Source organism: Protopterus annectens, chromosome 16.part0, assembly GCF_019279795.1.
Source record: "Protopterus annectens isolate FY-2018-M chromosome 16.part0, PAN1.0, whole genome shotgun sequence".
NCBI classification, from domain to species: Eukaryota; Metazoa; Chordata; order Ceratodontiformes; family Protopteridae; genus Protopterus; species Protopterus annectens.
Window position 1 is genome coordinate 344,416,433 of NC_056750.1, and position 21,094 is coordinate 344,437,526.

Here is a 21,094-nt window from a genome sequence, read left to right on the forward strand (position 1 = left end):
GGTGGGTGTAACTACAGATCTTTGCCTGTGGTGGTGGTGTAGAAGGATAAAGCTAAGCTGAGTTTGACTAATGGCTTGTACACTTGATTTCACTGCCAGGGAGGATGGACGGACATATCCTCGGTGGGGGGAGGATTCGACTGCAAATACTGATATTATTTTTTGGAAGAAGGGCAGCGATATATAGGAGCCTGATCCACAGATCATCCACAGATTGGTGGTAACCTTCATAGTGGCTATGCAGAAGTGAGCACTTGCAAGGGGAGGGCATTGTGGGACACAACAGTAACACAGTTCTAAGGTTCCACCTGTCCATTTTAGAGCCCCCATTTGCTTCGTCAGTAGATAAATTGAATGTTTTTGAAGCATCTGAAGCAATTTTTAAGTGCTTCTATGTTTTCTCATCATTGGCAGTGTTTGTTTGTGATGCTGTCATGTTTACAGGGAGCACATACAATTAGCAAATATCACTGCCTGCTTGCACTACCTTTCTCTGTTGCTGATTGATTGACAGGACTGATGGATTGAAGAATTAGCCAATCCCAAGGCAGAAATGCCAAGAAATGTGCAAAAAATTAAAGAATATATACATGGTCTCTCTACGCATCTTAACTTGGTTAGATATGCATTTATTCTTCATCAGAGTGTCTGGGGAATGTGGCTGTGTGCTATTAGTTGCTGACAGCTGTGTACTTTTTTTTTCCTGCTGCCATACCACTCAACCTCTTTACTCAGGAATTATGGACAAAGCCAAAAATAATGGTGGACAAAGGACAAAAAAAAAAAAAAAAAAAAAACATGTTTTATATCAACTTGTATTTTCTGAACAATATGAAGTACGGATTTCTAATGTCAATATGATGCACTCAGGCACAATTAAGCAATAAAGAGTGTAATAGAAGCAGTTATAGGAGGGAGAACTACTTGTACTTCAACATAACACCCTCCTTATTTTCATGAAAAGTCAGAAAAGCTGTTTTTGTTTAGATATTTATTTATAAATAAATGAGGTCCAAAATGAAATGCTGTGTGTGTGTGTGTGTGTGTGTGTGTGTGTGTGTGTGTGTGTGTGTGTGTGTGTGTGTGTGTGTGTGTGTGTGTGTGTGTGTGTGTGTGTGTGTGGGTGTGTGTGGGTGTGTGTGGGTGTGTGTGTGGGTGTGTGTGGGTGTGTGTGTGTGTGTGTGTGTGTGTGTGTGTGTGTGTGTGTGTGTGTCTGTGTGTGTGTGTGATAGCTGTTAACCTCCTAGCTCAAGAATCAGGGACAAAGCCAATAAATAATTGGGGGGGGGGTCAACATAGGGACACATTTTAGAACTGTTTCTAATGTAACATGCATTTTCTGAAGGATATGAATTCTAAAACTCAGATGTCTGCTATTAATTGCTGACTGGAGATCTCAAACATTTGCCAGAAAATCAAACACATTTCATGAGAAACGGGCCAAAAATGTAAGGCAAAATGAGAGGCAATAGAGAGTACAGAGTGAGTGTTTGTGTGAGTGAGTGTTAGAAGAGGATTTTATTTATTTACCGTTTGTTGATGCAGTGAGCTCCATTAAGTCAGTAGCCTCTTTTTAGGAGAGATGCATGGTGATACTTATACTAACTAGAGAGAAAGATAGCGAGGGCACTGAAGAACTGTGTTACTGAAAATACTATCATTTTCTCTGTGCAGTGTTCATAATGATATTCCTACAGAAATAATCTATAGATTGCTATTCAGAGGGAGTATAATGGGATTTGTCCATCTTTTACTGGCTGATCATGCAGTGACCATTTATTACTGAGCTGGCTAGTTTCTTGTCCCCTGACTTGATGAAGTCATATGTATTATTTCCCCCACCAGCTACCCCTTGTGCACTTAAAAATATAGCAATAAGTCAAGAAATATGCCATAGCCTACGGCTTGTAACTCCGTAGTAGCCATAAACAGGTTGTCAGACTCCTTGCCTTCTTTTGTCTCTAGGTACTCTGGTGTTGTGGTAGTACCTCAACACCTCTTGGGCTGTACTGGTGCATGGTTCAGGTACAGAAAAAAAACAAACTCTATGGGTTCTGGGGAAGTCAGGGATACAGAATCTGCAGTGTTGATACACCTCCCCTAGGGATTCTCCCACTTGTGCAATACATACAAAAAAGAGACAGAATATCCACCACATCACAGCACAACGGTATCTGACTGGGTTTTTACCAGAGTTGGTAGCTATGGTAGTTTCATTGTTCAAGCAGTTGACTATGGGGTGCAATTCTGGGTTGTGATTAACACCTGTACTTGCACCCCCATTCAATTACCCAAGGATCATAGTTTTGAAAGGGATTTGGAATCTGACCTTTTAGAAGTATTAGAGTTTGATCAATCTGCTTCCTCTGAGGACAAACAGATGCAGAAACCCAAGCATTTTTTTTAACAAATGCTAGCTAGGTTTAAGAATGTATTCAGTTGTGAACAGTCACTGGCTGCTGCTGAGGTCAGCAGGTTATATGATCTTTTGGAAGCTAAGGTCCTGGGAGTGGGGACCTTCACAGCGTTTATCCCAGTGCTGGAGGATGTTTTTAAAGATGTTTGCAGTTCTTCTGTATTGAATGAGTCTTTGCCTAAAAAAGTGTAAGAAATTCAGGGTATATTTGACCAGATCTGGTCTCCAGTCATCCTTGTCTGCATATTCTGCTACTCTGTCCCCAGTGACATCGTCCAACAAAAAGACATTGACTTCATCAAACTCTCCCCCTTCAGATAAGCTAGATACATTACTAAAATCTCAGGGAAAGAAACTGGCACAGTCCAACATGGTAGTTTTTAAGGTGTTTAACTACCAGTGTTTTATATGGAAGTGTGTGTTGAAGTATATGTATAGTTTATACCAGTTTGCTGCATTGTTACCTACTGAGCAAAAAGTCTGTGTCAAAAGTATTGTGTCTGTTGTTTCTCAAGTGTCTAAACATGCTTTAAACAGTGCCTTGGAAGGGGCTGATACTGTTTCTGTGGTGATAAGGAAGTATGCTTGGTTGCACAGTCAAAACTTTTCTGATGAGTTAACAATATCATGAACACTCCACTTGATTCTGATTATGTGTTTGGAACAACAGCTAATCAGATCTTAAACACTGAGATGACAGAGGTAAACTGATACAAAGGGAGTTTAAAATGTTCCATATTCCTAAGTTTCCCTCCATTAAGCAAGATAATTTTTGATGGTCCAACAATCAGAAGTCCCAGACAAACAATAGCCAAGGCACCAAAAGGAAAAAAGGAAATGTCAGGATGAGAATTCTGCCAAAGCTAACAAGAGATGTTCCTTTCACAAAAAGGATACCACCCCCCTTTTCAACGTATAACTATGCTGAGTTACAGCAGCTGTCTTTCCTAAGTCTTCCTCTGTGTGTCCCATCTCAAAAGTTATCTCTCAAGAAGGTGGCATGGCCATCAATATTTTCCAGCAAATGGATGCTAAAATTTGTTGGCAGAGGTTACAGGTGACAGTGGAAGGAACATCCACCTTAGTTCAAGTGGGGGGGGGGGGGGTCCCTCACTCACTGGGCAGACTTTATTATTCCATCTTGTACTCCAGCAGATGCTGGACTCAGTGGTCATAGAACAAATCTTTCCTTCAGAAAGGCTGAAAGGTTTCCACTCTGGAATTTTCCTGGTTCCCAAAGAAATATTTGTTGTGGTGACTAGTGTTGGACCTATCCTTTATGAATACATTTATCAAGGTTTCCAAGTTCAAGATGCTCACCCAGCAGACACTGCTTCCTGTTTTGCTGGACCACTGCTTCATGGTGACCCTGAACTTGAAGGATGGATATCACCTTATCCTCATTGCTCATCACCTCAGGAGATGTCTGAGATTTGTTGTGCCCGGTTTGCACTTTCACTTCTCTGCAGTGCTCTTAGGGCTATTCACTGTGCCTTGAGTATTCACCAAATGCCTTGCTCCAGCAGTGGCTCACTGCCCAGACCCTCAACATTCACATCTTTCCTTTATTGGATGACCTGCTGATCTGTGCAGAGTCTGTATCTAGCTGTTTGGAATCGCTAGAGAGAAAGTTTCAACCTTATTCTCCCTGCTAGGGTTTAAGTTGAACCTTGGGAAGTTGTGCTTGACACCCTCACAAAAAGTCATCTTCCTGGAGTGCTTAATCAACTCAGACAAAAGAATTACCTTTTTTCTGAAGAGAAGGCCCTGTCTTACCAGATGGTGTTTCAAGAATTCTCCAGGAGGAACTTCATCTTGGCAAGAGAATTCCTAAAAAGTCTAGGACTTATGGCACCCATGTTTCTTATGATACCACTGGCCCATCTCCACATGAGGAATATTCTCTGACATGTTTGGAAATATGTTGGATGCTGCACCTCCTTTCCCTGGAATCTCAGTCACTGGTGCTACTCTTCATTAGGCAAGAGTTACAGTGGTGGAGAGAACAGTTCAGTATCAATCCAAGTCTTCCCTTCTTCCTGTCGATTCCAACGCAGTCTTAGACCGATTAGTCCGATTTCAGCTGGGGAGCTGTCTTAATGGAAGTGTAAGTGCAGGCCACTTGGGGATTCAAGGACACATGGTAGTACATCAATGTCAAGGAAATATTGGCAGTAATCCACGTCTTGAAGTTCCTTCACCAGCTATGGTTACAGGCCCTCTTCTGGTGATTATGGACAACACTGCAGTGATGTAGTACTTCAACAAACAAGGAGGTATAAGGTCATACTGTCTGTGCCAGTTGGCAGTGATGGCCTGGAAGCTGGCTTTATAGCATTCTCTGACTCTTCAGACACCATTTATCCTGCCAGAGCAAAACATTGTGGAAACAGACTTAGTAGATCCTTGGAAGACTCACGCAAGTGGCAGCTCAAGGCGGTGGTATTCCAGGATCTAGTCCAGGTATGGGGATCAACTCAAATAGTTCTGTTCACCTCCTTTCATAACAGACAGTTGGAGAAATTCTGTCCCAGACATCATTGTAGCCATGTATGGAGGACAAATGCATTCTTGTTCCTGTATGTGTTTCCACCATTTTTAATGATTCACAGGGTACTTCTGAAGGTTCAGAAAGAAACGCCAGAGATCATTGTGGTGACCCTCTGTTGGTCCCAGCAGTCTTGGTTCTCCCTTCTAATGGTGTTTGCCAAGAGCAATTACTACAGACATCCTCACACTCTGGATTTCCTCACACAGTCTCAGGGGGTGACTGGTACACCACAATTTGGAGCAACTACAGCTAACAGCCTGGATGATTCAGTCTTGACTCCATTTACGTACTTGTTTCATAAGGACGTGCAGTAGGTGTTACAGCAGGCCAGAAAATCTGCTACTAGAAAATTTTATGTTTACAAATAGATGAGGTTTTCTAAGTGGTGCCTAAATGGGGACAGGGTCCCTTGAGGTTAACATCCCTCTGCTCTTGAAATATTTGTTTGAGCAACTTCAGGATGGCTTATTGTAGGGATCCATTAAGGTTTATTTAGCGTCCATGTCTGTTTGTCTGCCAGTGGCTCCCCTTCTTACTTCATCTCTTTTGGTAAAACAGTTCATGAAAGGAGTATTGCATATGAGACCCCCTCACAAGCAAATTCCTCCTTCGTGGAATGTCAACTACTTTCTGGAAAAATTTACCTTACCACCTTTAGAACCTGCCACTGTTTTGCATGTTGCTCTGACATCTGCAGGTGAGTCTCTGAACTGCAAGCCCTCATAGTGGTACAACCTTACCTGATTTTCCACAGGGATAGGGTTGTGTTATACACTAACCTAAGTGGTCTCAGAATTCACTCTCATTCAGTCTGTTAACCTCCCCGTGTTCTTCCCAGAACCTAAGAATAAGGGAGAGAGGATACTTCATACCTTGGATGTGCATCAACAGCTCAGTTACTACCTTGACAGCCAGTGTGTTACTCCATTGGTTTTGTTTTGTGATTATTCCTTTTTCTTCCAACAGTGTATTTATCTAAATCTGTGCATTTCCATAGTTTTTATTTCCTTTTTGTTTTGCACAGTCTTGTGAGCATGGCTGAAGGGTTTACTTCTGGTTCGGACTTGAACTACAACTCCCAGAATGCACTGTGTGAATCCGGCGAATGGAGTGGCAGGCTAATCCAGTGTCTTACTAGGAATGACAACCCTCTGATGTTGTTCAATGAGAACGCTGCTATGGAAATGAGTGGCAGGGCTAATCTCTATATAGAAGGGTTTGTTCAAGCAGTTGATGATGTGGAGTATAACATCTTGAAACTTAAACATTTACAAAATCAATGCCAGCATTTTTAAGCAAGTTTGGAGAAGATTGAGAGTTCATAAAATGCCAACTTATGGCGACCAATACACTGGACTGGTCATGAAGTGGCAGCAGATCAACTTAGAGGTGAGCTACAGTTATTTAAAGTTACTTATTGATTGCTTTAAGCCAGAGGAGTGTGAGTTAATTAAAAAAATTAATGCACAACAAACTGAGTTGTACAAACGCTTCCCTGAGAGCATGGTTGACTGTTCTGTTGATAAACTTGTTGATGTTGTACTGCTTATGAGAAAAAGCTGTTGCAACAGAAACGTCTTAAAATGGACAGAGACTTAAGGGACTTTAAGCTTGGTAATGTTTTCACCTGGCCAAGGAATAACACTAGCCAGCATAATGATTTAAGAACTGTTTCTAGCCAGAACTCTAGTACAGTCAAGAGTGCTGGGCTGCGTACTGATTTGATGGGGCAACCCATTCATTATATCACTGCATCTTTATCTAGTAATCCCTCAAACCACTACAATACTACCTTAAATAAGGATTCTGAGACTAATTCTGCTACAAACTCCACAGGCAATTGTTCAGATGTGACTGTCTTTGAAGATACGAATGGTGTGAATGATCTCCAAGGTGAAATTACTTTGGTTCTAGGAAAATTCCTAGCAGTATGAATAGTAGCTTGGATGGCAGGAATGCCGGGTCCAACAGTGGTTCTATTCAATTCCCTTTACCCATTGCCAAGGCACAGTGGACCAACAGGAACCAGTCACAGAGCAGGGGGAGGGTGAAAAGGAAATTACCAGCAGAACAGTGCATAAATCAATCACTGAGAAAGATGTGAAAAAGTTCGACGACTTGAATGTGTTGAACCTGTCTAAGAGATCCCTTACTCAGCATGAGCTGAGTGTGCTGAGAATGGATCTCTCATTTATACCGACACAACATGGTGAATTAACTGATAATGTATTGGACACTAAAATGTTTGTAAGATATGTCTCACTGAATTTGCAGTTTGGTAGCAGTGACAATAATGTTACGAATGCTAATGTATTTAAGAAACCTAGTTTATATATGCCTGTCTCACATCCCCTCCTGGAAGCCTTTGTAAAGTCAACTGAGAATGATTTGCATGAAGCTTTTAGTAGCAATAGGGCTGGCTATAACAGTAATCTGACCCTTATGGAAAAGCTGGCTCTGAGATCTTTGTGATAACAGCATAGCTATTAAACCAGCTGATAAGGGTGGTTCCATCGTTGTGATAGATAGACATAAGTATTATCGCTCTATGAAGGAGATGTTGAATGATAGTGAACATCATACTATTGTCACTAGGAATTATCTAACTCGCTTTAAGTGGATTATTGATAATACTCTGTTGGAATGTTTGAATGATAAAAGAATTAACCATGAATTGCTTAATTATTTCCTAGTTAGTGAGCCCTTGATCTCTGCTATACAAGGTCAACCTAAGGTTCATAAGGATAGATTTAAAGCACCAATGAGGCCCATAGTGGCTGGTAGAGGATGGGTCACTGAGCCATAATCCATATTTCTGGAGAAACATTTGCGGCCCATACTGGATAAGAATTAGATAGTGCTCATGGATTCTAAACAATTCCTTGGGAATTTATTTGATTTCATTAAAGCAAAACCACAAGATGGGACATATTTTTTGGTAATCATGGATGTGCAGTCCCTCTTCACGATGATCCTCAGTGGTGTTGGGCTGGCCTATGTTGAGAAGTGTTTGAGTAAGCACAGTGATTATGACGAAAGTTTGCTTGAGTTACTATATATAAGCATGAACCTAGTCCTTGAGAATAATGCTTTTGTTTTTGATGGAATATATTATCAACAAAAGGATGGTGTAGTTATGGGCACTTCTAGTGCCAATAGCTACTCCAATATGGTTATGGCACTCTGGGAAGAAGAATATATTTTTCCAACATCCACCTTTCGACAGTATGTTCCCTTCTACTGTAGATTTGTGGATGACTTGTTTTTTATTTGGACAGCTGGGTCTGATAAATTGATTAAATTCCATCACGATTTGAATTCGACCACCAACTTCCTAAAATTTTTCTTGGTATATTCGATGACACAGATTGAATTCCTAGACATAAGGTTGAACAGACAGGAAGATGGCTCATTAGGTACAGGGATTTACCATAAACCATGCTACAGGAATTCTCTATTACATAGACATAGCATGCACCTACTGCATGTCTTTAGGAATATAATAAAGGGACAATGTCTGCTAGCCTCAAGACTGAATGGGACTGATGATGCCTTTACCTCAGAGCTCAGTCAGCTTAGGGATAGACTGAGGGACAGAGGATATGAGGAAAGGGAGGTCGATAGTGTGCTGGATACCATTCCTCCTCTCAGGCCCAACATAGCGAAACCGTATTTTTCAGAACAACACGGAGACGTGAATGCTTTGTGTCCCATCTACTAGATCCAAAAACATCTCTGTCTCCCTTGGGTATACAACAGATACTAGGATGACAAAGGACATCATTAGGAGACACTGGGGTTTACTGGCCACTGATCCTGACATTAGGAGGTCAATAGGAGATACACCAAGGTTCTTGTATAAGAATAAAAAGAATCTGAAGAGGATGCTGTGGCTACCCGGATAACAATAGATTTGATGCCAATGGGTTAAGAGGGAGCACACTACCCCATGGCAAATGTAATTTTTGTAGTTTCATAGACAGCAGTGGTATCTTTGACCATCCTGATAATGGGTGTAGGTACAAGTTTAGTGTAAGTGCCAACTACATGATGTTACATGTTGTTTACTTAGCCTACCGCAGGTCCTGCAAAGCATTCAATGTTGGGAAGACTGATAGGACAATGTGGGACAGGATCAGGGAGCACCTCTACAACATACAATGTGTTTCCATGAACAATGCTTTGTCTAAGCATGTGATTAATACTAACGCTAGTCAGACTTTCAGGTTTATGGTTATTGATATAATTTTTCCCACTGCTAGAGGTGATGACATCAGGAATTTAACTGAAACCAGAGAGATCAAATGGATGATAAAACTAAGGGCTGACCAAGGTAGTGTATTTAATGAAAAAGTTCCACTTAGACCTATACTGAAGGGACGTAGTCTTAAGAGTTGACCTTGCCTCAGTTGACATTTTTATATCTTTTATTCTTTATTTTTATTTTTGATATGTACTTATTATTCTATATGTATTTTTATATGTATTTATTGTGTTCTACATCTATTTTATATAATTATATGCCCATCCCCTTATTTTTACAAGCTCTTTATGTGTTAACATGTGATTGGCTTAAGGGTATTTGAACTATGTATATATTGCAGTGGCTCATTCTCTCTGTGTCTGTGATCTGATGAAGCAGTAGTGAAAGTGCTTACCAAGATGTTCTTCGTGTTTCACTGTTGCAGTCATCACATTTGGGTTATCTGTCTGCAGGTAGCCCTCAGCCGACCTGAATACCAGAGTCTTCAAATTTCTGCGTCGGATGCTGTCACTTCTTCCTTGAAGTCAGGTCACTCAGGGGTATAAAACATGCAGCCAACGCCATTACATCAGTCTTTTTTGCCGTGCGGTGCCCGAAGCAGAAGCAGTTCGCAAGTGCCGTTTGGCCGACTCCTGAAATTTTAGTTTTTGAGTTTCAGACCCGAAGTCTTCAAAAAAGCTAAGTACCGTGTTGGGGATCCTTTTTCTTGCTCTAACCATTTCCAAATGGATAGCTCATTGCATTAATTTCTGCTACAAGCACCATGGAAAACCTACCCCACAGGGGATAAGATCACATTCCACCAGGGCTGCATCTACCTGTGCGGCATTTCTCAGAGAGGTCCCTACCAGGGACATCCTAGAAGCTGCTACCTGGAGCTCTGTACGTACCTTCACCAAGCATTACCACTTGCCTATCTTTTCTAAATCCAGAGCTGGATTTGCCTCTGCAGTCTTGCAGGGATTAATATCTGGCCCTAATGCTCTTTAACTTCCTCCTCCCTTCCTTAGCTTTGGGAATCAACCCAAATGTGATGACTGCAACAGTGAAACATGAAGAACATAGTACAGTTGTGTACACTTACTATAAATGTAGATGTTCGAGTGTATTCACTGTTGCAGTCCTGGTTACCCTCTCTCCAGCCCCCTGACTTCTCTTGGCTCTACCTCTCCTTCTGGTTGGTATATCTATTTTTTCTTGTGTATTTGCTTTTTGATGGCGGTTTACCATACCATTTAATTGCTTCCTATTGTGGAGGCACCTGATATCTGGGACAAGAAAAACTGATGTAATGGCGTTGGCTGCATGTTTTATACCCCTGATGACCTGACGTCAAGGAAGAAGCGACAGCATCCGACGCAGAAATCCAAACACTCTGGTATTCAGGCCGGCTGAGGGCTACCTGCAGGCAGATAACCCAAATGTGATGACTACAACAGTGAATACACTTGAACATCTACATTTATGGTAAGTGTCCACAACTGTACTTTTTATTTCTTTGCCAACTAAGTTTTATTGTTCTGGTAATAAGTACGTTTCTACTTCAGTCAATGTGTAACTCCATTGGTTTTGTTTTATGATTAATCTCATGCTCATGTCTTAATTCTTTATAACATGGTTTAGTGTCACCCATAAAAAGCAAACTTTCAGTGTCTGCAGTAGCAAGAATAACCCTACTAAGCAGAAATGGTCACCAACTGCAGAGATGTCACACTGCTCACCTCCTATCTTGCCATCTGTTTCTTTTCTATACTCTTAAGTGCATTTTAATGACCATCATCTTTACATCCTAGCTTTTAGTCATCTTTGCCATCCAGTGTGATGACCATCATCTTTACGTCCTAGCTGTTAATCGTCTTTGCCATCCAGTTTGATGACCATCATCTTTACGTCCTAGCTTTTAATCATCTTTGCCATCCAGTGTGATGACCATCATCTTTACGTCCTAGCTTTTAATCATCTTTGCCATCCAGTGTGATGACCATCATCTTTACGTCCAAGCTTTTAATCATCTTTGCCATTCAGTGTGCCAACTTTGGATCCACTCATACATGATTTCACTTGCTCATTTGTCTTCTTTGTGCTACTATGCATAAACCTTGTAGTAATATTGGTGCAGTTATATTAGCAGCATATTCTCTTCCACCTACTAAATGAAATATGATAGAATAAATTACACTAAAGCCTTTTCTTCCACCAAGTTCTTATCTTGTGCTATTTGTAAATTCTGGAATTTTGGAATCAAGCTGTCCTTCCCATAAAATATAAATTCCTACCATGGGTTTCATTTACTGTTATAAGTCAGACTATGAGCTAGTCATTATCAGTGTAGTAGGTGGATATTTCTGATAACAGACTTCACTTTTTTCACAGTTTAACACCAGAGGGATACACAGGTGACTGTCTTATATGTTTATGTAGTTATTTGTTTGAGATATAGGAAATCAGACAGTATTCCCAAGTATGATTTTTGTATTTTCACAAGTACTATCTTGTCATCTTTTAACATTAAAGATCATGTTTGAAGGCACAAAATTAATTTTACTTTCCACACCAGAAAGTGCTCACATGCATCTTTATGTATGCATACATATTTCTGCGCAAAAATAAATGTTTGTTTTGCAGCCTTTAGAAGATTATGCAGTTTTAAATTTATCTTCCAAACATGGAAGACTAAACATATGGAGCCGTATTTGCGGCATTAATATTAATGGCCAGACAGGAGGCATTTATGTCACTAAGGTTCCAGCTCTACTGATGCTGGATTAGCGTAGGTTAAGTAATTGTGTATTAGTTATGTAACTGCCAAACTGTTAAATTAGTTGTTTGGCAAAAAAAAATAATCATTAATTATTATTTTTAGTGCTGCATATTAGCAATTGTGTAAATGGACCTGTTTGACACGTTAGAGTACTGGTATATCAGCATGGGTACAAATGAATCTCTAAGGGACTGGATACTGTGATGTGTTACAGAGGTTTCTTACAGTGTACATTGTAAACACTTCCAGCTGTTATACAGAATCTTTTTGCAAAGCAGCACTGTTACCAAAGTCAGTCTTTGAGATAGGCATTCATGTTTTTGTTACTTCATGATGATTAAGTGGCTTTAGGAATTGGGGACCCGTGATCTTTTTCTTTGTTTATGTTTAGAGTGATATTTAGAATCATGTCTATTGAATGGTTTGTCAAACACTAACAAGTAAAGAGATGCCAATAGTCAGTCACAGTTTTTTTGTTTTGTTTTATTTGTTACTGGTAGACTCTTAAGGTTATTGTGGTTTTGGAAATCATGGCTGTTGTCATTGTTTTGAGTACTTGATGCCTATACTTACAATTCAGTTTTGTTTTAATATATGTTGTCTGCATGCAGTCACAGTGTATGGTGTTTGAAACCAGTACTTCTGTGTTGGGGCTAAAATGAAATTAGTAGATGTCCGGATGAAAAGTCCATTTGGAACAAAAAAATAAAACAGTATGAAAATAATTTACATTTTTTTTCTACTTATAACTGCTTTATATCTTTCTGCAGGGTTTTGCAACTATTCCAGTAAGTGCCTTTTACAGTTCACAGAATAAGAAGCACTTCTCACACTTCATCCGGTTCTGTTTTGCAAAGGTGAGTTGCAATATTTAAGGCTTGTTGTTATGCAAGCCCGTTTAATTCAAGCTATACAGTACAGGCAGACCTTTCTGTTAGGCATGGAACCACAAGTTATTCTTGCAAATGGTCTAGGCTGCTGAAAAAGATAATACACAAGGGAGGGCAATGATTTTCACAGAATCACAAATTGGTGGTGGATAAAGGTCAGTGTTCAGATGCAGGCCGTATAAATCCACACCAGGAATGAATGTGGTCAGGATTCAGGTGCAGTCTGTAGAACTGCTTACCAGGAATGAATGGTGATGAAGGTTCAGGTGCGGTCTGCAGGACAGCATACCAGAAATTGAATGGTTGTCAGGGTTCAGGTGCAGTCTACAGAACTGCATACCAGGAACGAATGGTGGATGGTCAGGGTTCACGTGCAGTCTCAGAACTACATGCCAGGAATGAATGGTGGTCAGGGTTCAGGTGCAGTCTACAAAACCACCTACCAGGAATGAATGGTGGTCAAGATTCAGGTGCAGTCTACAGGACAGCATACCATAAATTGAATGGTTGTCAGGATTCAGGTGCAGTCTGCAGAACTGCATACCAGAAATGAATGGTGGGTAGTCAGGGTTCAGGTGCAATCTATAGACCTACATGACAGAAATGAATGGATATCACAGTGCAGATGCACACGGGGCTTCAGAACTTCATTCTGGGGGTGATTAAGGATAATAGTATAAATGTAAGCCACAGAGTTGACTCTGGAGATCAGAGTTTAGGTAACATGTCATGAAATCACACACAGAAGGTGACTGGCAGTCATAATTCTGATGCAGACAATGGAATTTTACATTTTACTTTATATTAGTACTTGCGCAGTGGTGGTGCTGCGGTAGAGTTGTTGCCTCACAGATAGACGTTGCCCATTCGATTCTCAGTTAGAGCGTCTTCTGTGTGGCAACATGCGTGAATGGGCTTTCCTTCGTTGAAGGTTGTGCGTTAGGCCCGGCAAGCCAGTACGTAAAAATCTACTGCCAGTCATTAGCGGACCGGAGTTCCGCTGTAGTGACCCCTAACCGGGAAAAAGCCGAAAGACACAAACAAACTTTATATTAGTACTTGCAATGTATTGCATAGAATCCCTCACATGATTCACCAAACTGTATATCAGTGTTTCTGTGTGTTAAACTCTACCAACTTCTCAAGCTAATCTTGAAACTGTATCCTTACCAGCTGTAAATCAGCATGCAATTTTACATGTTCTCTAATACAAAACAGTTTCAATCTTAGTGGGGTTTACCTTGTAATAATGTAACTGCTGAGAACAGCAATTTAGTATTTCGCTATCTTTGATACTCCTTCTTTCATTGTGAAACAATGTTTTGCTTTCTGTTTGTTCATATGCCATGTAATGAGCATACAAATTATAGTGATACATGAACTGCAGACATACACTGATGCTTATGTACATAAGCTTCTATTAAACTGTGTAGCTTCTTAGGTCTGTTGTATGAGTCTGGGATGGGTCTATTGTTAATGATTGAACGGAATGTTCAGCGAACAGCCACTTATCATACATAGACCAGTGAAGATTTCCTTTATCGAAAGGCCAAATGATAGCAAAAAATTACACCAAAGATCATAGTTGGCCAACATAAAGGGAACGGAATGTAATACCTACTTACTGTTAACAGATGGTAAGGAAATCTGTCCTTTTCCCACTGTAGTGTGATCTTGGAGTTAGTATATATAATTAGCAGCCCCTCCCCCCACAAGAGTAAGATTTGGTGAACACTAGACCCTCCTTATGTGTGGGGCTGCACCCCCCCCACACACACACACACACACCCTCTCTGCTAATTATATATACCAACTCTGGGATCGCATTACAGTGGGGAAAGGGCAGGTTTCCTTAACTTCTGTTACCATTAAGTATGTGCTACTTTCCGTTTCCTTTATGTTGGCCAACCATGATCATTCAGTGTAATTTTTTACAATCATTTGTCCTTTGGCTAAAGGGGACTTTCTCTGGTCCATGTACAATGAACGGCCGTTTAAGGAACGTTCCTTTCAGTCGTTACATAGACCCATCTGGGCCATGCCATTATGCTGACAGCACAGCTATGAAGAGTCAGTAGTTATTGATTAACAGGGATGTTGCCAGAAGTTTCAGATTTGTACACAAAGCTGCCATGCTGCTACCTCCAAACACAAATGTTCTTTGTTCTGTGGTATAAATCCTAAATATGTAATTATATATTTAGTGTATTTACTAAGAGTCTCATAACAGAATACTTTACATGGGACACTAACAGTGCAGCAGGCAATCACTTTAGATGTAGTTAATTTCCTTGCTGGATTACTTTTTCCAATTCTTATTTTTCTAAGTGCCGTGTTTTTACTGACATCTGTACAAAATAACTGTGTCACTCATTTTTGAAAAATCATTCAATGGCCTATTATTTAGATTTGAAAACTTTTAGTGTTTAGTGCACACTGGGAAAAACACCTGATTATATATGCATGAAAGGACACTGTAGTGCCCTTGTGCATCAGGGAGTTGGCAGAGAATAAGCAGAGATAGAAGAGCAGTTACAGAAAATTAATGAGGGAAGGAAAACTGCTATTAGACAGATGTTGTGAATAGCTGTAAATTGCAAAAAATGTTAGAACAGAAATTCAGACAAAACAAAGTAGAAAGGGGAATTGCGAAAATTAATGATCATAGGGATAGTAGGATGTCAAAGGACCCAAATCATAGTATTGAATGTATTTAGAGATTTTTTTTATAAAAATTTAAATGAAGAGGAGAGGAAAGGTGAGGAGAAAGAATGATGGGATGAACCAAAGGACACCTTACACAGGGGCTTGAATCTTTCTAAGTTAATCAGAGCATGAAGCAGAAAGCCTGGTAGCTCCATTAGTAAATTAAGTGAAACAGCAATTTAAAAGACAAGCCACAGGGAAGACTCCAGGACAGGATAGACTTTCAATTGAACTATGGAAGGCAGGGGGTATGGACTTGCTGAATGTCTGACAGAGCTTGTTTAATAAAATATTGGAGGATATATACCCATAACCAGGAAGAGAACATTAGTATCAAAGGAGGGAGTAATAACAGTAGTATCAAAGGGGGGAAGAGATCCAGGTGTCATAGTTCATACAGACCAATATCAGTAAATTGTGACTATGAGATTTGTATGGAGATCTTAGCACAGAGAGAGGCAAAGTTGCTTCTAAAGTTGATAGCTCTTGAGAAATGTGGTCATTGTGGAGAGGAAGACCTTTAACAATATCTGTAAAACTATGATAATCCAAGAGGAAGCAGAGTAAAAAGGGGAAGCCTCTTCTACTAGAAAGTTTGGATGCTGAGAAGACATTTGACAGAGTATGCTAGGATTACCTTTTGGAAGTAATAAGAAGGTTTGGGTTCCCACAAAGACTTATCAATCTCCTAAATGATATTTACTACCAAGTGACAGCTAATGTAAAGACCAGAAGGATCTTTTTATCAAGAGTTTACCCTTATTAGAGGTACTAGACAGGGATGTCTGTTGCCTCCGTCAGTATTTGCGCTTTACCTAGAACATCTGGTTAAAAAGGTTATGGAATCCATAATTAAAATGTATAGATAAGAGCGCAAGAGGATTTAATTACATTATTAGCAAAACATGTGATAGTGTACGTAACAGAACCAGAAAGAGGGTTAGGAAGTTTCTTCAAGCTCTTTAGGAGCTTTCAGGATCTGTCAGAGTACAAGATAAATAGGAGTTAAATTAAGGCAAACAGCAAATTAATTATTTCCTACATATGAAGTGGTATGACAATGTCCCCTAACTGTGAGTCATTGTTGTTGTTGTATCTTTCGTCTTTTCCCAGTTAGGGGTCGCCCCAGTGGAACTCCGGTCCGCTAATGATTGGCAGTCGATTTTTACGTACCGACTTGCCAGGCCTGACGCACAACCTTCAACGAAGGTACGCCCATTCACACATGTCTCCACACAGAAGACGCTTTAGTTGAGAATCGAACAAGACAACGTCTTACTGTGAGGCGACAACGCTACCACAGCACCACCACCGCAGTACCGCTACCTAGCAATGTGGGTGGTGAAAGAAGTTCAGAAGGCAGCAAGGAAGAACTGGGAGGGATCAAAATCAAAGATATGAGAAAATTATGGAAATGGAAACTGATGACGCTTGATTTAGACAGTGAAATTTTAACTGTAAGTATGTTTGTGGTCCCACTGATTTTATATGTGGGACAAACTTTCTTTTAACAGCTGGAGGGCAAGTTGCAGAAAGAACTAAAAGAGTTTCTGTGGGGGTGGAGATCAAGAGCGAGTTAGGAGAAGTTAATCTTACCTGAAAAACAAGGGGTTTTGGGAATGCCAAACCAAGAAGAGTATTATAAGGCAGCACAACTTAGAGTAATGTAGTAAGCACTGCATATTGTTATAAAGCAAAATGGAAGTATTTGCTGTTGATGCAGGGTGGACATATTATGATGTCCTGAGGTTAGGAGTGTGTGCTGGCTCAAGTCCGGAAAGAGAACTGGAAAATACTACATTAGCACACATATATAAATAGTAACAACATTCACAGTGACAAAACAAATGAGGCCATTGAAATTTGGGATATTCCCTGTAGGGCTACCCGCGACTAACACTCATTAGTTGAGGTGACCAGGGGGTGGCTCAGAAAGGCTAAAGAGACAAGATTTTGGAAACAGTTAAGGGCGTGGAGTATTTTCTGGAAAGGAGAGAAGACAAGGTTTGGACTACAGGAAGGTGACTTTATTTGGTTCTAGGGTTTGATAATTTTGCTAACAAGATTAGACATACAAAGAAGGGTAAATTTAATAAAATCAGAAATGGTAAGATTACTCATTGAGTCAAGAACACCTGAGGCACAACATAAAAGGTTCAATGTACACTAAGATGACTATCAAAATCAAAGGGAAAAAAATAGGAGACAAGGTTAGGTAAGAAGTATTCAAATGAACAAAGGTAAGATATGTGCGAGACCCCCTGATGTATTTCCAGAAGTATTATTAAGTCCAGGAGGTTTTAAATCTTTGCATGGAAGTATTTGGACAAGTATTTTATACCCTTTGAAGGAGAGTATTTTTTGCAAAAACAGGGTGTGGTTATGGGAGCTAGGATGGCCCCCAATTATACGAATCTAGTGATGGCATATTGGGAAAGATACATTTTTTCTACTTTACAGGGTAGGGACAAAGTGTCATATTATCGTTATGCTTGGAATAATTTTAACATTTCTTTTTTTAGATTTAGAGGTTATTAAAAATGTTAATGATTTTTCTGTGGGGTCTGTTATTAGTTATAAGAATGTAGCTAGTAACACATTATTGCATTATTCCAGTATGCATCCAACTTATGTTAAACATAACATTTTGAAAGGTCATATAGTTAGGTTAAAAAGACTTACTACGGACTTAACAGTTTTAGATAGGTTTGTGGGTGAACTGCTTGAAAGATTTGAAAAAAGGGGTTATCCCGTGACTATTACAATGAGCATATTACAAGGGGAAACAATTCAAAATAATATTATTATTAATAATCACAGTTCACAGGATTGGACTATTTCCATGCCTTTGGTTTTTACAGTAAATAGTGGTAGAATAAAAAGTATTATTAGAAACCAGTTGGAGGATTTCGGAGTCAAACAGTGATTTGAGGTTAGTTTTAGGACCTTCACCCTTATTCATTAATAAAAGAGGAAAAAATTAAAAAAAAAAATGTTAGAGAGGGATTATATTAACAATGAAGTAGGGGAAAAAAGGTAAATTAAAATGTTATAATTGCATTTTTGTAGATATATAGGAGAAGGGACATTTTTTTAAGTTAGCATAGGTAATAAAATGTGGCAGGTGCCCGGGAGGTTTACTTGCGAGTCTAGTTATGTGGTGTATTTGGCCAACTGTTCATAATGGACAGCATTTTATATAGGAAAAACTAGTAGGCAGTTAAAAAAGAGGATGAATGAACACACACATGCCATTAAAATGAGAAACACAGATAACGCCCTAGCGAAACATGCTTTATTATGCAAAAATTATAAAAAACTTTATTTTACTGTTATAGATTTTGTACAATGTGATTTTAATGGGGATAGGAAGGGAGAGTTAAATTTTAAAGAATTTAAGTGGCAGATACTGTTTAATGCCTACAACATCCCTGGGTTAATCAATAGTGGGAATTACAAGGTAGTATTACATAAAAGATTTCACCATGAAAAATGTAAATGAATAAATAATTTCAATTTGTTTATATTTGTATATTTATAAGTGTTATTATGGCTGTATGTATATGTTCTTAAATTATTCATGTTTTTTATAAATGATAATTAGTTAAATTTATTGGTTCTTCATTGGATAATTGATTGAGGTACTTTAATATATATTGGTACTAGTGTTTGTAATAGTTGTTCTGATGAAGGCCTTTGTGAATGGTCGAAAGTGCTAAACCTTGTGTTTTTGTGGTAGTAAATTGTTTAAGAAGTCCTTGTGGTGTCCCTTCCATTCCAGCATAGTGGATTTACCATTTTGGTTTTATACATATATCACTGTTTCGAGGCAAACGAGTGTTTTTTTCTTGATAATTTAAAGAGGACTTACAGAATATCTTAAGTTATTGGATGGTGCCTTCATCTTCATCCAAGAAAATTTCATTTCAGGATGGGAGCTGGGTCAGGAACAGCTAAGGCAGTCCAAGGCTTTAGCTTAACTAATAATGCTAGCAGATAAAAAAAGTAATAACACAAAAATGGAAATCCGCATGGCCCTAGCATAGAAGAGCTGTATGAGATCATGAAATATGGAGCTGAATATTTTAAACCAAAATGAGAATACATTTTTGTTGAGCAAATGGTAATGGTAAAGTAAGCAAAATAGGAGAATATAGGGACCAGAACTACTGAAAATCCAGGTAATTTTGGGAGGGGTTAATAAAAGTAGAGACAGAATAGTTGTGAACTTATTAAGATAGGATTGAATGAATCCTTGCTGGCTACTAGAAATTATAAGAGGTCACATCACTTTTTTCCTTTGAAGGTACCATGTCTTGTGTAGCTACAAAATATGATATAATCAAGAATGTAATCCTTGGTATTGGACTAAGTCCAGATGTCATTTAATGTTTAAAATTTGTTTTTGAAAGGTAGTTGGTAGTAACTGGCCAGCTTCTAGTGGAAAATGAAGTGCATCACACCAGGGGATTGCACAAAGGATGTAATAATTCTATTTTTGATCTGTTAATAAAGTTGGTTATTTTTCAGAAAGAAAAAATGTAGCCCTTGAGCTGGCATATTTCGTGCCCCGTATCTGTTCATTATACATTCTGGCATAGTTGCTATACGTTTGGCTGTACTCATCCCGGTGAGACTTGGTTGTCACTGGGAAATTGTAGGTTAACAATGGGAAAACCTAGAAATGGATAATAAAAATGTATATATCTAGTTCTTGTCTTGCTGTATTGAGGAATGACCAATAACCGTGGGAATTTCTGCTTTGTTTAACAGAAAGATGACACCCTTATTGCTGCAGAGAAGATTCTCCAAAGCTGGAACCTTACCAATTGAATCAAAATTTCATCACTTATGCAGAAACAAAACATGTGCTACTTAAAGTTCTCCAGTCTCATTATCCATTTAGCTTTGTTTTTCTGCTGCTTTTCATTCATGAACAAACAGTGCAGTGTAATGTAGAATTTATATGTGATCATTTTTCAAATTTCCTTTTCAGGTCTAAAATCATTAAAAGCATTGTGATTATTTCTGATAGGTAATTATACCTTAAGTGAATGTATAGATTATTTATTGCAATTGAGCTAGCACATGATATTCATGCTGCTGCTGCCAGTGTAAAACTGAAGTAAATAGTAAATGTTTGGTCTTTACTGTTTTAGTATTCCTGTGTTGGCACAGCTTCAGAAGCTACAGTTCTGCACTCCTGTCACCTGGAATATGGGCCAGGAAAATTTCTGAATGCTACTCAAACACACTGTACATCATTCACGTTTATATAGTTCTATTTTAATGTTTTTGAATCCCCTACTAAATAGCACTCCCTTTATACAATGATAATATAGGGAATAACATTTGAGATGCATCATTTTCCCAGACCCGTAAATAAAACAGCTAGTCCAGTCCCATTTTAGTTGATAATAAGGGCTTTTTCTTTTACCTGCAGATTTTGTCCATGTCCAAGATATGGGTATGTAGACTGGAGTAGTGAATTTGAAACCAAGGATGG

General features: G+C 39.1%; 1 protein-coding gene across 7 annotated transcripts in view; it reads left to right on the forward strand.

The window, feature by feature from the left end:
- Positions 1–20,738, forward strand: part of KYAT1 (kynurenine aminotransferase 1) — a 1,131,910-nt gene extending 1,111,172 nt beyond the window's left edge. For all 7 annotated transcript variants that reach the window (XM_044058797.1, XM_044058798.1, XM_044058802.1 and 4 more), the window contains 2 exons: positions 12,763–12,849; positions 20,362–20,738. In XM_044058797.1, coding sequence (XP_043914732.1) covers positions 12,763–12,849; positions 20,362–20,421 — 147 coding nt within the window. In that variant the 3' untranslated portion in view covers positions 20,422–20,738. The remainder of the gene's footprint in view (positions 1–12,762; positions 12,850–20,361) is intronic.
- Positions 20,739–21,094: the final 356 nt, after the last annotated feature.